Source organism: Tachypleus tridentatus, chromosome 9, assembly GCF_004210375.1.
Source record: "Tachypleus tridentatus isolate NWPU-2018 chromosome 9, ASM421037v1, whole genome shotgun sequence".
In the NCBI taxonomy this organism is placed as follows: Eukaryota; Metazoa; Arthropoda; class Merostomata; order Xiphosura; family Limulidae; genus Tachypleus; species Tachypleus tridentatus.
This window is the reverse complement of record NC_134833.1, coordinates 45,340,606-45,354,811: the sequence shown is the minus strand read 5'-3', so window position 1 is coordinate 45,354,811 and position 14,206 is coordinate 45,340,606. Positions and strand designations below refer to the sequence as shown.

At 31.3% G+C, this 14,206-nt stretch overlaps 1 protein-coding gene across 3 annotated transcripts in view; it reads left to right on the top strand.

Annotated features, from left to right (window-relative positions):
• LOC143225178 (cell adhesion molecule DSCAML1-like) overlaps nucleotides 1-13,644 on the top strand; it is a 58,693-nt gene extending 45,049 nt beyond the window's left edge. The window contains exons 4-8 of one of the 3 annotated variants that reach the window (XM_076454139.1): nucleotides 948-1,081; nucleotides 2,333-2,546; nucleotides 5,365-5,492; nucleotides 7,958-8,189; nucleotides 9,596-13,644. In XM_076454139.1, the coding sequence (XP_076310254.1) occupies nucleotides 948-1,081; nucleotides 2,333-2,546; nucleotides 5,365-5,492; nucleotides 7,958-8,189; nucleotides 9,596-9,693 (806 nt within the window). In that variant the 3' untranslated portion in view covers nucleotides 9,694-13,644. Of the gene's footprint in view, nucleotides 1-947; nucleotides 1,082-2,332; nucleotides 2,547-5,364; nucleotides 5,493-6,892; nucleotides 6,953-7,957; nucleotides 8,242-9,595 lie in introns of those variants that run through there. The other 2 variants (XM_076454140.1, XM_076454141.1) reach the window with 2 other exon arrangements.
• Nucleotides 13,645-14,206: the final 562 nt, after the last annotated feature.

Genomic DNA, 14,206 nt, shown 5'->3' with positions numbered 1-14,206 from the left:
CACACCAAACATGCTCGCCCTTCAATCCCACTGTTCGTTGGTAAAAGAGTAACTCAAGAGTTGGCGGTGGGTGATGATGATGACTAGCTGCTTTCTCTCTAGTCCTACACTGCTAAATTAGGGACGGCTAGCGCAGATAGTCCTCGTGTAGCTTTGCGCGAAATGTAACGCAAACAAAACTAAACCATTTTAATTAACGATGGCTGATATATGAAGCACCAAAAGGTACAGGGTGAAAGCACGTACAAATACATAAGTATTGATTAGGCCAAGCAAACTAGATTAACAGTTTCTTGCTCAAATTTTCAAAAGATTCATACGGTTTAACGGTTATTATTCATTGCGAACTTTTAAGCACAAATTATTTAGATTTCATGAAATTATACTAAATAAACACTGTTCAAAGTCATATGTGTTACATATTACAATTTCAAATTGTAATTCACCACCCACCACCCACCGCCAACTCTTGAGCTACTCTTTTATCAACGAATAGTGTAATTGACCGTAATTTTATAACGCCCCCATGGCTGAAAGGGCGAGCATGTTTTGGTCTGACGGGGATTCGAACCCGTGACCCGTAGATTACGAGTCGAAAGCCTTAACCATCGGACCATGCCAGGCCTCTACAGTTATTATCACCTGAATTTTTATTTTGATGACATTTTAAAAGGTACGGATTGAAACTATCATATGAGAACAACTAAAATGCGTTAAATTGTCACTCATATCGTATATAATTACATAATCAACTGAATGTTATTTGTTATTTTGAAATATGAATTTTCAAACATAATAAATTAATGTAAATTTGTTTAACAGTAATATTGTTAGGAAATTAAATAACTGTTTTTTTTCTATAAATAAATATTACTTTTCTTAAGACTTTAAACCAAACCAAATAGATTAGAGTAATTAAGAAAGTGATTTCCTTTTTGATATTTTAGTCCTACCTAAAGAAGCCCCGAAAATAACAGGAACCAAATCACAGTATTCTATTGGTGATAAAGTTGAAATAAACTGTTTAGCAGCACCATCTAAGCCTCCTGCACTTCTCCAATGGTTTGTGAATGACATGGAAGTAAGTTTTAACTTTATTGTACTGATTAATGGATATTTTTAATGATTAAATATTCAAGTATCTTTGACAATTGGAGAAAATTCATAGTTAATGATTTGATGTTACTTTATATGGATATGCATTAATAACCTCTGATATGCTACTGTCTAGTTATCTATTTTACTCTATTTTTCTTCAAAATTAACCGAGTTCAGAATATCGTTATGAAAACAATTTAATTGTAGATGTTTTTTATTACTTGTTTATTTGTGTTATATCAAAGCCACATTGGACTATTTACTGTATCCTCCATGGGAAAGTCTGCAAGTTCACTGCTGTCTCACCGAGGAATCTAATTTTTAATCACATCCCTCTGATTATGTCCATTACAGTTTGAAGTGAAAAGTGTGAAATTAATAACAATTGAGAACTAAAAAAATTCCTGCAAATCTCTTACCCAATAAACTATACGTAATACCAGAATTCATCAATTAAGCTAAACGGTGAGAAGGTTTTCCTTTGTTTGAATTTCGCGCAAAGCTACACGAGAGCTATCTCTGGAATCCTAATTTAGCAGTGTAAGCTTAGAGAGAACGCAGCTAATAATCATCACCCACATCCAACTCTTCGGCTACTCTTTTACTAACGAATAGTGGGATAAACTATAACATTATAATGCTCCCATAGCTGAAAGGGCGAGTATGTTTAGTGTGACAATAATTTGAACCTACGACCCTCGGATTACGAGTCGGGTACCTTAACCACCTGGCCATGCTGGGCCCAGTGAGAAGGAAAAAATTCTACTTAAAGATATATATATATGCAGTATAATATTTTAAAGTAATTTTTAAAGTATTATATTGAATATATAAATAGCATTTCATAGAATATTTCGCCTTCATGTAAACCTGTGAGAAAAATTGGACAGCTCAAAAATACTCTTTATTACACACCAGCTATTTGTAGTTGCAATGGACAAATTAAGATGAATCTCACGAAAACTATCTCCAGATAACTTGTTTTTAAAACATATTTTAATGTAGTCCTGCTTACAACTTTCTCAGTCGTAGTCAGTTGATACAATTATCAAACTCAATAACATTTAATATAATATTTCTTTCACAATTTTGAAAATAAATCACGATCCATATAGTCTCTTATTTTTTACAAAATTTCCAAGACAAATCCATATATTTCTCTGATTTTTAAAAGAAACTTAAAAATATTTTAAAATATACTAATGATACTTATATTTACAAACTTTTTACTAAGATTCCGAAAGAAAACCTTTGTCGACGGGAGAACATAAAACACAAAAATGGCTTAGAAGCTTCCCATATGGGTCTACATTTTGCTGTACAACCTTCTCATTTGTGGAATGGAGTTCTCAAATTTCGCTGCACAGCTATCATCTCACAAGTCTACTCAATGAGCAGTGAAGAAATCATTGTTGGAAATACTCCCCGAGCACGTGGTTTATACTCCTGTAAGTTATCTAACTATTGCAGAGACAACGTCGGTTCTACGTGTTTTCTTGTTAACATCACGTTAGAGAATTTTCATTGAAGTAATGTTTGTTATTTTCTTGAGAGTGCCGTGTTTTCTTACATATACTCTTCATATTTTATTCCAAAGTTGGTGTAACCGACCATTTATTTGTACTTCTTTTCATCTGTTCTTCTGTTAAGAACACTCTTTTAGCTTTTGGATCTTTGAAAAACTAGTGACTTAATGCTTCAAGCTTATAATGATTTTGAAGTTGGATTTGAAATCTCTATACTTTTCCGTAATAATAATAATAATTTGAACAATGTCCCATGAACACATAAATGTAAAATATGAAGTCATTTGAATTGGCTAAATTGAACAAAATAATAAAAAAATCATACATAAAATGGATACCATCTTGACAACATCTAGTATTCGTTTGAGATACTAACGTTTATGTTGGTACAAATACCGTATTGGCTTATTTATTTATTTCTTTGTAATTAAGCACAAAGCTACACAATGAGCAGTCTGTTTTTTTCACGCCAGGGCTATCGAAACCTGAATTCTAGCGTTGTAAAACCGCTGATACACCACTGTGCTACTGAGGAGAGGCGAAATATCGTATTGAATGGTTATGTTTTACTTGATCAAAAATAGTTTAATATGTGAGTTGTTATCTAAAAGTAAAATTGAAAAGTCGCTAATATGATAACATACATAATTTTACTAAAATATAGTTTATTCTGTATGGATAAATCCAATTTTAAATATTGTTTAATTTGGAATATCAGAACATTATTATTTAAGCAAATTTCTCGTATGAACACAAAATGAAGGATGGACGTGACATTCACTTTCTACGTTTATAGAAGGATTACATCTTTCTAATATGTGTGAATTCATACACGAAAAAAGTGTAACAGTTGTATTTCTGATTTTGACCATTGTTAATTAACATGCTCATTTAATTAAAAAGAGCTTCATTGTTAATTGGAGAACCTGCTTAAAGCTAATCTACTTTTTTTCTATTGATCAGAATTATGAATTTTGACGAGAAAGAAAGTTTATCATTCGTTTAAACACTTATTCCTTCATATTTTCCAAAAATATGTATAAATATTGATTTTTTTTTCGCTCACGGTTAAAAGACGAGTTAAGAATTGTACATACAACATGAAGGTTACCATTATGTGTTCCAATCTTGTTTGTCGACATGTTCTTGTCCGAGGTCCACTGATGGTTAATAAAATTCCTGATCATTTATCTGATTTATTATTCAGCAGTGACTAGATTAGACTTTACACTTTCTTCTTCACTAAATATATTACTTACATCAAACGTAAGATAACATTCTAATTAACCACTTAAAACGTTAACTCTATAGTCAGTTATTATTTTACATCTTAATGACAACTCTCTTTTTAAAAAGTAGCGCTCATTTTAATATATTTAGAATAATTCATATCTAAATAAGTGACGAAAACTTTCGAAACACCTGAAACTATTAAGTTTGCGCATAAAAGGTGTCTTAAAGGAAAATACTAAACTGTATGAATATAAAATATTCCTGTCTAAAACTAAAACTTTGAAGTTTGACTTAAGGCACTAAACATATTTTACCCCGAGGATTTTTAATATGTCAACTAGACATATTTACCCCAAGTATTTTTAATGTGTTAACTAAACATATTTTACCCCAAGTATTTTTAATGTCAACTAAACATATTTTAATGTAAGTCATATTTTGAAAATGATAGTAAAGTCATGTTTTACTGATATTTCAACCTAAGAAATAATAGCTTCAACTTACAGGTTACGATATTTTAATACCTGTCACACGAGCCAGTTAAACATATTTAGCACTGAGTCTAGAATGTTCAATAGGGAGGGCATTCTGGAAAGTGGTGATTTAGGGCTATTTCGATAGGTCTAGATAAATGAAGCTCAGCTCAACTTCTAAGACATAAAGTAATCCAAATAGTAATGAAAATGGACATTATACCATTCTTCACTGCAGAAATGCCATTTTTAATTTGGGAAATTGCTAATGAAATAATCTTGTAATGCATCATGCATGTGTTTTAACTTCGATGCTGCATATTTTGGCATTACTGTCCCGTTAGTTCAAAAAATACTGAAACTAATTATTTCTTATACATGATTCTAATCTGTGTTTTGAAGATAACGATACTATTGTACTAGTTTTTCATGTTTTGCTGTCGCTGCAGTAATTAGATAAATAATCCCCGGTTCAACTGGTATGTCAAATAGATTGGGATATTTCCGAATAAACTCTTTTCTCATCTGACTTATATTCATGATTTAACTCAATCGTTACATTTACACTATCATACTTACAACTACATCATTTTAAACATGTTTTATTACTACATTGTTTTGCATTTCATTTACAAGTTAACTTCTCCATGTTGGTTTTCATGGTCAGCAACCTGAACATCGAAAATAATGCCAAATATCTTTTTTTATTGTTTAACCAAAGCAGCCCAACCTTTTCGGGATGATTCTTTTTTCCACATCAAGATGCTGGGCTGGTTCCTGTGGCAAGTTATTAATCTAAACTGAGTTATTTGTCATGGTATAAGAATAGTAAATTATATATCCATTATTCTTTAATCCTATCACATTTTCATTGCTTACATTGTTTGATTTCATTTTTTCTGTAACATTAAATCACTTGATTGACAGATACACATGACCAAACTTAGTCGCTAGAAAATTCGTTTAAAATGGAGATTTCTTTAGCAGTCGATGTTTTGTTGTTTTTTTCTTTCCCAAACTTCTGTCTTATTTAGCGGCAGATGGCTCTATCATCAACGGAGGTCCTTCAAAATACCAACTTGGTGACATGGTAAATGTCAATTGCTCCTCGGTAAAATCTAAAAAGCCTGCAGCGCTTTCGTGGTTTATAAACGACAAAAAGGTAGGTTAGTTACTGTAGTAAAATAACTTCTGTGGAGGGTTTTAGTGTCTTTTTTCTAGACGTTTCTAAGTTTCGTTTTGTAACTCTGATTGAACGAGTGAAATAGACAATAGTAATCATATTTCTGTTTTGCAATTTCTATATTGGTATTGCTTTTTAAAAATATTTCGTCCGTATAATACGTTGTTCATATTTGCCTTGTAGTCTGTTCTCAGTTATTTCACAGTTAGCGTTTTAATGAAAAAAATTAAAGATTATTAATGAAGTTTTGACTTCCTATTTTACAAGAGAATAAGATGGAACATCCAATTTCATGGAATGTCCAGTTGTTCACAGGACGCCACTTATTTATGCTTTATTTTGCTTTTGAATATGTCAGACTTTCAAATATCGCATTAGTCAGAAGTAGCACAAATACCACTATTTGAGCGAGAACTGTCTAGTGATTACTTAACTTGTATAAAATCTGACTTAGCCGTTTTTCTAATCAGTATATTTTGTAAACTTCTAATTTAAAATCTTAAGTGCGCAAAGGGGAATGTGATACAAAATCATCTACAGCTCACAAATGTTAAACTTATTTATTTCCAATGTTTTGAAAGTTTTCGTCTTTTAAACCGACACAACTAACGTTTCTTCCTTATTAAACTGTATGTACATGATCAACGACCAATCGATTATTAGAAATGTTCAACGTGTACGTCATTTTTATCAATAACACATGTGGAACATATATTCACAAATGACATATTGCATGAATTTGGAGTTAAAAAATGAAATTCCAAGTCAGTTCGTTGGGGAAAGATATCGAAACTTTATTTCGTGATTTCATTTTGTAATCTGATTCAGTTAAGTATCTCTAGATGAAAACAACAAACACAAGAGGTTTAGTGTCCCTGACCTGATACATACATCACACTCGCTTCATTCTCAATAATTTTGTAATTTGTTGATGTTATTAGTTAATTAAGAATAGGAAACTGTAATTTTTGGTAGTTTGATTTCCACAACCGTAAACATCTTTTACACCATATTCTCATGAAATTCGAAATTGTAACAGACTTTTAGCTCAAATATAAACTTAATAGTTAACTGTGCTTATTCTCAATTTTAAATGTTTTCGTTTAGTAATATTTTAAACATATTCACACATTAAGATAATATTATTAATATCTCCATAGAAGTTACTGTATTATACTGTATTTAATCGCTATAGTTTTTCTTAAATATTAATAGGTTTCTCGGGAGCCAAGGGGCGTCTTTACACTAACAGTTTGTTGAATATTAAAGTTAAGTTCAATCCGTAGACTTCCAACGAGAATTGTTTTGGATATTTATTTTCAAGACAACTTATAGACAAGTTTTCATTTGTTAACTGATAATTTTTATGTGAAATGCAGCATCCTCAAGTCTCAATATGAGCTACTACTACTAGGGTCAACCTGCCAGGAGTAAATTCAGTATGTATATATATGTATAAGTATATAAAGCTATTTTCTTAGTCTTATTAATTAAGCAATTGCCCACCTTTAAAGCTTCTCTTGTAACCTTTTTATGTTTAGCTTTCAATTGATATACGAACGATTTCTCCTGTGATTCGGTAGGGAAGATCGAAGCATCACGATAGTTAGCAGTAGGATGAGCAGACAGGAACAGTTTGAAAGCAGTTACAAGCTAAATATTGTAATCGGCTTGCTGCTTAATATCTATTAAGATGTTTCTAAGTTGCTCCTGAATATCTTTGTGTAAAATTTGTGCTTCTCGCGCTTGGCAGTTAAGCTCGTGATGCGCTGACGATTTCAGTTACCTTATTTTTCGCAGCCACAACGCTAAAGGAGGATGGGAAAAGCCTTCTTTTTAACGAATAAACATGTCGAAACAAATTCAGCTCAAATTAAGAAAAACTTTATTGGATATTGTTTTCTTCAACCAAATTGTCCCCCACTAGCTCGTGAGGGACCTGTTAGAATTGTTTTTTAAAGTTTAAAAAAAGCTACACAATGGGCTATCTGTGCTCTGTCCACCACGGGTATCGAGACCTGGTTTCTATAGTTGTAAGTCCACAGACAGTGGGGACAATTGAAAATAAGTAAAACAGATTTCTCATCCTCTTAGCTACTTATGAAATATTGTTTATGAATAATATAATTTATTATTAACCCTAATTCTTGTAAGGAAATACTTATATTCTAAATCTCTAACAAACCACTTTTATAACCATTAAAAACTAAACAAAGGGGATCAATATTTGTTCTGCTTCTATTTTCAGATCTTTTATCGAAAATAAAAGTTTATCCTCGGTATTTGCTATTAATTTTAAATTTGTCCATTAAAATGTAAAACGAAACGAAATAATTTATTTTTTGTTAATTGTGTTATTGTACGTCAGTAACAGTATAGAATATTAGTGTCTTTCTTTTTAAATACCAGTGTATCAACAGTGTGATTACCTTTACTATTTTTAGGCACAACCAGTTTCATTGATACGCTATCCTATGACGCAACATGAAGGCGGATTAAAATCTTCAACTTTAGGTCTAAAGTTTACAGTTAGAGACCATCATTTGCAGAAAGGAAAAATGAGACTTAAATGTACAACTAAACTATCGAAAGTCATAAACACCAGTAGCAAAGAAACGGTAGTACAAAGACATCAACAAACATCTGGACTTCACGTATTTGAAACATCTCCAGGGAGTGAGTGTTACATTCGAGAATTTCTGCATAAAGAATGAAAATAAATGAACAAGTTAAGAGACAACTTGTATTGTTTTGTATTATTAAGTCAAAACAACAGCTATTAGGACGAACAACAGCTAAGGCTAAAATTATGATACAACAGGAAGGATCATATTTAGTTTTACTAAGTAAACGAATTAAGTAAACCGGTAAAGTAAGGAGACTGATTACATGTGCTCTTGGTAAAAATAACGTAATGCAGTGTTTATTTACACTACAGTCATGTATGTTTAATACTTGCTCTCGGCTACAACAACTGATCAGGTTTTTCTCCTGTATCAATTTACAGGTAGAGATAACAATTGCTGTATCCTTGTCTATTTTTACAGAATAAAATCTGATGAAACCGCGCTAACGTTATTGAAAAATCTTACTTTCTAGCTCTAATTCCTAGCACCTCCACACGTTATGGGTAAATCTAAATATCACTTAAAGGGAAATAATTTTTCCTGAACTACATTTGTTACTCAGCATCTGTACATCTACAAGTGATAGCTTTGCTTTAGCATGGTCAGGTGGTTAAGGCACTCGACTCGTAATCTGAGGGTCGAAAGTACGAATCCCTGTCACACCAAACGTGCTCGCCCTTTCAGCCGTGGGAGCGTTATAATGTGACGTTTAATCATACTGTTCGTTGGTAAAAGAGTAATAGTTGGTGGTGATGACTAGCTGACTTCCTTCTAACCTTACACTGCTAAATTATGAACGGAAGGTTTATGGTCGTATGTCGATTGTACCACAACCGAAAGGATACAAGTTAAAATTGATCAAGTTCTATCTATTAATTAAAGGTCTAATGAATATATGAAAAATACATACAAAATGTGCTTGAATATACAGGGTATTCGGAAAGTCACTGTGCAGTTTTGAAAGCAGCGATAACAGCATTCATTCAGTCAATTTCAAGCCAGAAACTGATAGCGGTGTTTAGAAACAAAATAAGAAGGATCCAAGCCTGTACTGATGCCAACAGGGGTCACTTTCAACATTGCTTATAATTCTCATTCATATTTACCTCCTGTATTCTACATTGAAACATGTCTGTTAATAAATGTATAAGTGGACAGTGACTTTCCGAACACCATGTATATATATATATATGTGATAACGTTATGAAAGGGGAAAAAACCTGGAAGGTTAAAGTTTAATAAAGTTATTACATACACACACAAAATTAGAGATTATTTGTATAAACACAAAAACAAAATTCGAGATCTGTAATAAGCTTGAAATAAATTATAAGTCCCATAAAGGTTGTTGTTACGTCTGTAAGAATATATGAATGTCGACGAATGATCTAAACTATTACCCGACAGTTGTGAGATCATAAAGTAATAATATGACTCTTTTTTTTTTTCTTCCAGATACCAACAATGGAAAATCAGTTCATCGTTTATGGATGACTCTAACTTCGGTTGTTATTTCTCTGACGTTACAACTAAGCTTAGAATCTGTTGTGTGACGTTTCATCTTTCACACCGACTCGTGGTCTTGTCTTTAAACTTGGAAGTATTGTTTATCAGTTTTCTTACACATAAGTTGCAAAAATATTAATACAATGTCGCCCTGGTGACAGACATGGTTACCACTAAAACATATTGTCTTGGAGATGTTATTTAAAAACAACAACAAAATCAAAAAACATTAAGCTCAATCAAATTGCCCCTTTGTAGTTACTATTCATCTATAGTTGGCGCTCCTTCAAATCTCACGAATCATACCATCAACAAAATATGTTTTACTCATTTAACTTGTATCATTTTTGTTTTCAAAATAATATATCGTAATAAACCGTATAAATGTCATAACATTACAACTACAGGAAAATTAATATTTTGTTTTGTTTGTGATAACTTCGAAAGAAAATTACTAATGAAACTAGTGTTGTTTCTTTTTACTCCTTTTGGTGTTCACTTTCATATAAAATTTTGGTATTAATAATTACAAATTACACGCAAAGTGTTTAAATCAAATAATTGAATAACTTTGAATTAAAAAATGATCTTACAAACTCTTTTCGTATGTTTCACAGTAGCCTTGAGTTGTTAATAAATTACACGTAAAGTGCTAGAAAAAAATACCTTACAAACTCCATAAGTTTAATAATAGTTTTGAGTTCTTACAAACCTCTGGTTGAAAAACTATGTTTTTGAAGAAGGTAGTGGTACCTACAGAGAACGCTAAGATTGTTCGTCAAGTGGACAGAAGAACCCTTTGAATCACACAATTTTAATAACATAAGCAAAACTGAGGATAACTTGTAGAGAAACGTCTGGTGACTGCCCATGTGAATCCAGTTTTGAAGCAGTAAAAATCAAATTATGCTATTTTATTAATTTTAACCACGAGCTCTTATTATATTAATTTAATAATATTTTTCGGTTTACTTTAATTCTGGGGTAGATTTAGTTTATTGTTAAACAAAACCAAATTAGATTGATTGAGTGTTTATAATTAAGCACAAAGCTACGAAAAGGGATATCTGTGCTCTGCACATCACGAGTATTGAAACCCGGTTTCTAGTAATGTGAGCCGCCGACATACTCCTGGGGGGCATCAAATTAGGTTTCAGAAAGATTACATTTATACACCAAGAAGATCAAATTAAAAATGACAGACAAATTGCTTGATTAAATCTCTTATTCGTCAATTCCAAAACTCTACAACTCCAAATTAAATATTGCTAGCTGATAACCTCGAAAATATTACAAACTTAACGTTAACTTGTTTGGAATTTTGAAGCAACTACTCGTTGCAAAAAAATTTGGGTATGGCTGAGCTGAGATCTTGTTTGAATTACAAATCATAGAAAAAGAATCTTTAGTTTTTAAAAATAGTATTCATATTTAATTGTTGGTATTTTACTTTCAGCGGTTTAACATATTTTAAAATTCTTAAAGTATGTATATGTTCCTTTACAGACGCTCGATTCAGCTTAATGTTTCGAAATTCATTTATTTTCCACAAATTTAATTCGTAATTCAACAACAACTCAAGAAACATATTTATGTCAAAGATTAGGAGTCGAACGCCTACTCGTCTACTCGTAATCCGAGTATTGCAGGTTCAAATCCCGGTCGCACCAAATATGCTCGCCCTTTCAGCCGTGGGGGCGTTAAAAGGTCACGGTCAATCCCACTATTTGTTGGTAAAAGAGTATCCCAAGAGTTGGCGGTGGGTGATAATGACTAGCTACCTTTCCTCTAGTCTTACACTGTTGAATTAGGAACAGGTAGCCCTTTTGTAGCTTTGCACGAAATTCAAAGCACAACTTTTTGTCTTTTAATAATTTAATTATTTCCATTTACGAATACAAAAGGGCTATCACTGTGCTTGAGAAGAAAGTTGTTAGTTTAAGTGTTGAAGTAAACAAACGTCAGAATGAGTAATTAAACTCTGTTGACAAGCATACGGTAGAAAGTAGCATCTCTTTTTGTACACTGACACATATATATATATTGTTATTATTAAGGTTCAAGATGATGTCTGGAAAAATTAAGTTTCATATTTGAACAACAAATAAAACTTAATATAATTAAGTTAGCGAAATTTAAGCTGTACACATTACTTATAATAAATAACTGATAACATTAAGACTTTCCTTAAATTTGAATCTGTTTCACACTTTATAATGATTGAAAAATGACCGTGAATTAAATTCAACTAAAGCTTGTTGTTTATTACAGTGAAACATCTAAACATTGTTTCACTGTCTCTGTGCATTACTTCTAAAATAATTTGAATTTAGAAAGCTACAAGTTTAGTTTGTTTTTATTAATTACATCAGCATTGAAAAATTATTTACTCAAGAGCCGTATTCTCTATTTTTCAAACTAATGCTATGTTTACTACATGTAATTTATACTTTGTAGTTGTATTTGGCTTTTACTATATAATAAGTTTAAAACATACAGCAAACTAAAGACAGTTGTTAAAGTTAGTATATGTTTGCAATGTTTGTTATTGTAATAATATTTCTAAACTTTCATTTATAAGAAATTAGCTTCAAGGGGCATTTAAATCACTAGAAGCTAAACTCTAAACTGCGGCCATTTTATCTAATAATCCAGTTAATAATAAATAAATTTAAAGCTGTATTATCATTAATGTATCTTCAAAGACAACTGTTTTATATTTTAAATTAAAAAATATTCCTCTTTGTTAAAAAACTGTTGTCAACGTTTCTGATAAGTGATGCACATCATTTAATTAAAATTTGAAAGTTTGTTTGAAGAGTTTAAAAAAAAACATCCTTTGTATTATCTCACTTCAGTTTAATGAAAACATAGATGAGAGAAATAAGAAATGGTATAGCCACTGCTGTAATAAAGTACAAATTGTTTGAATATAGATTAAAGTGTTTTCAAAACTCGTAATTTAATGTAATGTTTAGGGTTACTAGATATGATAAAAGTCAAACAAAACACACGAAGGTATATTGATCTGGTGTCAACCTGGTGCGAGTAGTTTTCATTGTTTACATCAGACAAACGTTGATGATTTTAATATCATAAAATTATTATTTTCTCAAGTGTTCATGTATTTATTACTTATTGATTAATTTCATAGCAAAAATACTATGGTAATGGACTAACAAGTAAAATAAGTCGTTTTATTCTTTTCACCAAGTCAGTGGGCTATAACTTTAAAAACGAGATTCGAGACTCGTAGTAGGAAAAACACAGATTCCTGTCGTAACAACGTAAGCACGTGTGCATATATATACATTGAGAAGACTACAAGCTACAGTTAATTTGTCTTATTCCTAAAAATGTTTAACCTATTTAAATCAGTTCAATGGCAGCAAGTAGACATCTAGTTCTGAGGATTGTATTAAGTTACTACCAAGAAACTGAACAAAACAGTTTTGGTGCCGTGGGTACTTTATAACATTTATGGCCAAGAGATACTATTCGGTCTTACAAGAGTGGCTAAAAGTTGGTTGTGGATGGTTTTTAACTATCTCCTTTTCGTCTAGCCAAATATTTCAAAATTAGGGACAACCACACCGATAGCCCTTGTATAGATTTTCATTAAATCAAACAAAAAGGAATAAAACCAAGAAAAACAAATTACCAGGTATTTAGTATTACTTACTAGATACCATGATGAAATTTTCGCTCAATAATTTAACATCACAGAAGTTTTCCAAAATGCACGAAATGATTTATTTTAATACCTTACCACTTCTGGCAATAAATTGTGAAAAAAAACCAGAAATTCAGAAAGATTTATTAATGACATTTGAAAATGACGATAGGTGAGACTAGGTAACAGTATATTTACTAATAATATGTTTTATCAAAATGATTTATATCTGATAAATTTCTTTACTTTTCAGTAAACTATAAGGTTTGTTATCTACATTACTTGATTGAATGCAATAATATAAAATAAATAAGAATTTGAGTTACATGTATATTTTGCTGTCCTTATTCACCAATACCTAGAAAGTCTTACCAGACATCTAATTGCAACAGAAAATTGCCAAATTTTTCAAAAATGGACTTTATTACAAAAGAAAAATAGCATTTATTGAAACTATAAACAACTTACCAAAACTGAGGTTTTACTTACTTCTCTATACATTCTGTTGTTTTTCTCTGCAAAAGCTAAGTCTTGTTGTTTTATCATGAAAACATACAGTTACGACAGAAAGTGTACGTACACCTGCGTCCCGAGTAGTTTTTTGCTCATAACTTAAAAAGTATCACGATTATTGTATATTACAAATACAAACTAACACACATCTACATAAAGTTTTATGTAAATAGAACGACAAATAAACTGTTTATAAACAAATAATCAAAAATAGGAGGAGCAGAAAGTGTTCGTACATTTCAGAACGCGTGAAAAAAACTGATATTCTAGTAAAAAGTGTGTTTAGTTTGGCGAATAAACTACATTACAACATTCCAGAACCAGACACTGGGTTCATAATTATTGGAATTTAGCCAGCAAGTAATTCACTTCCG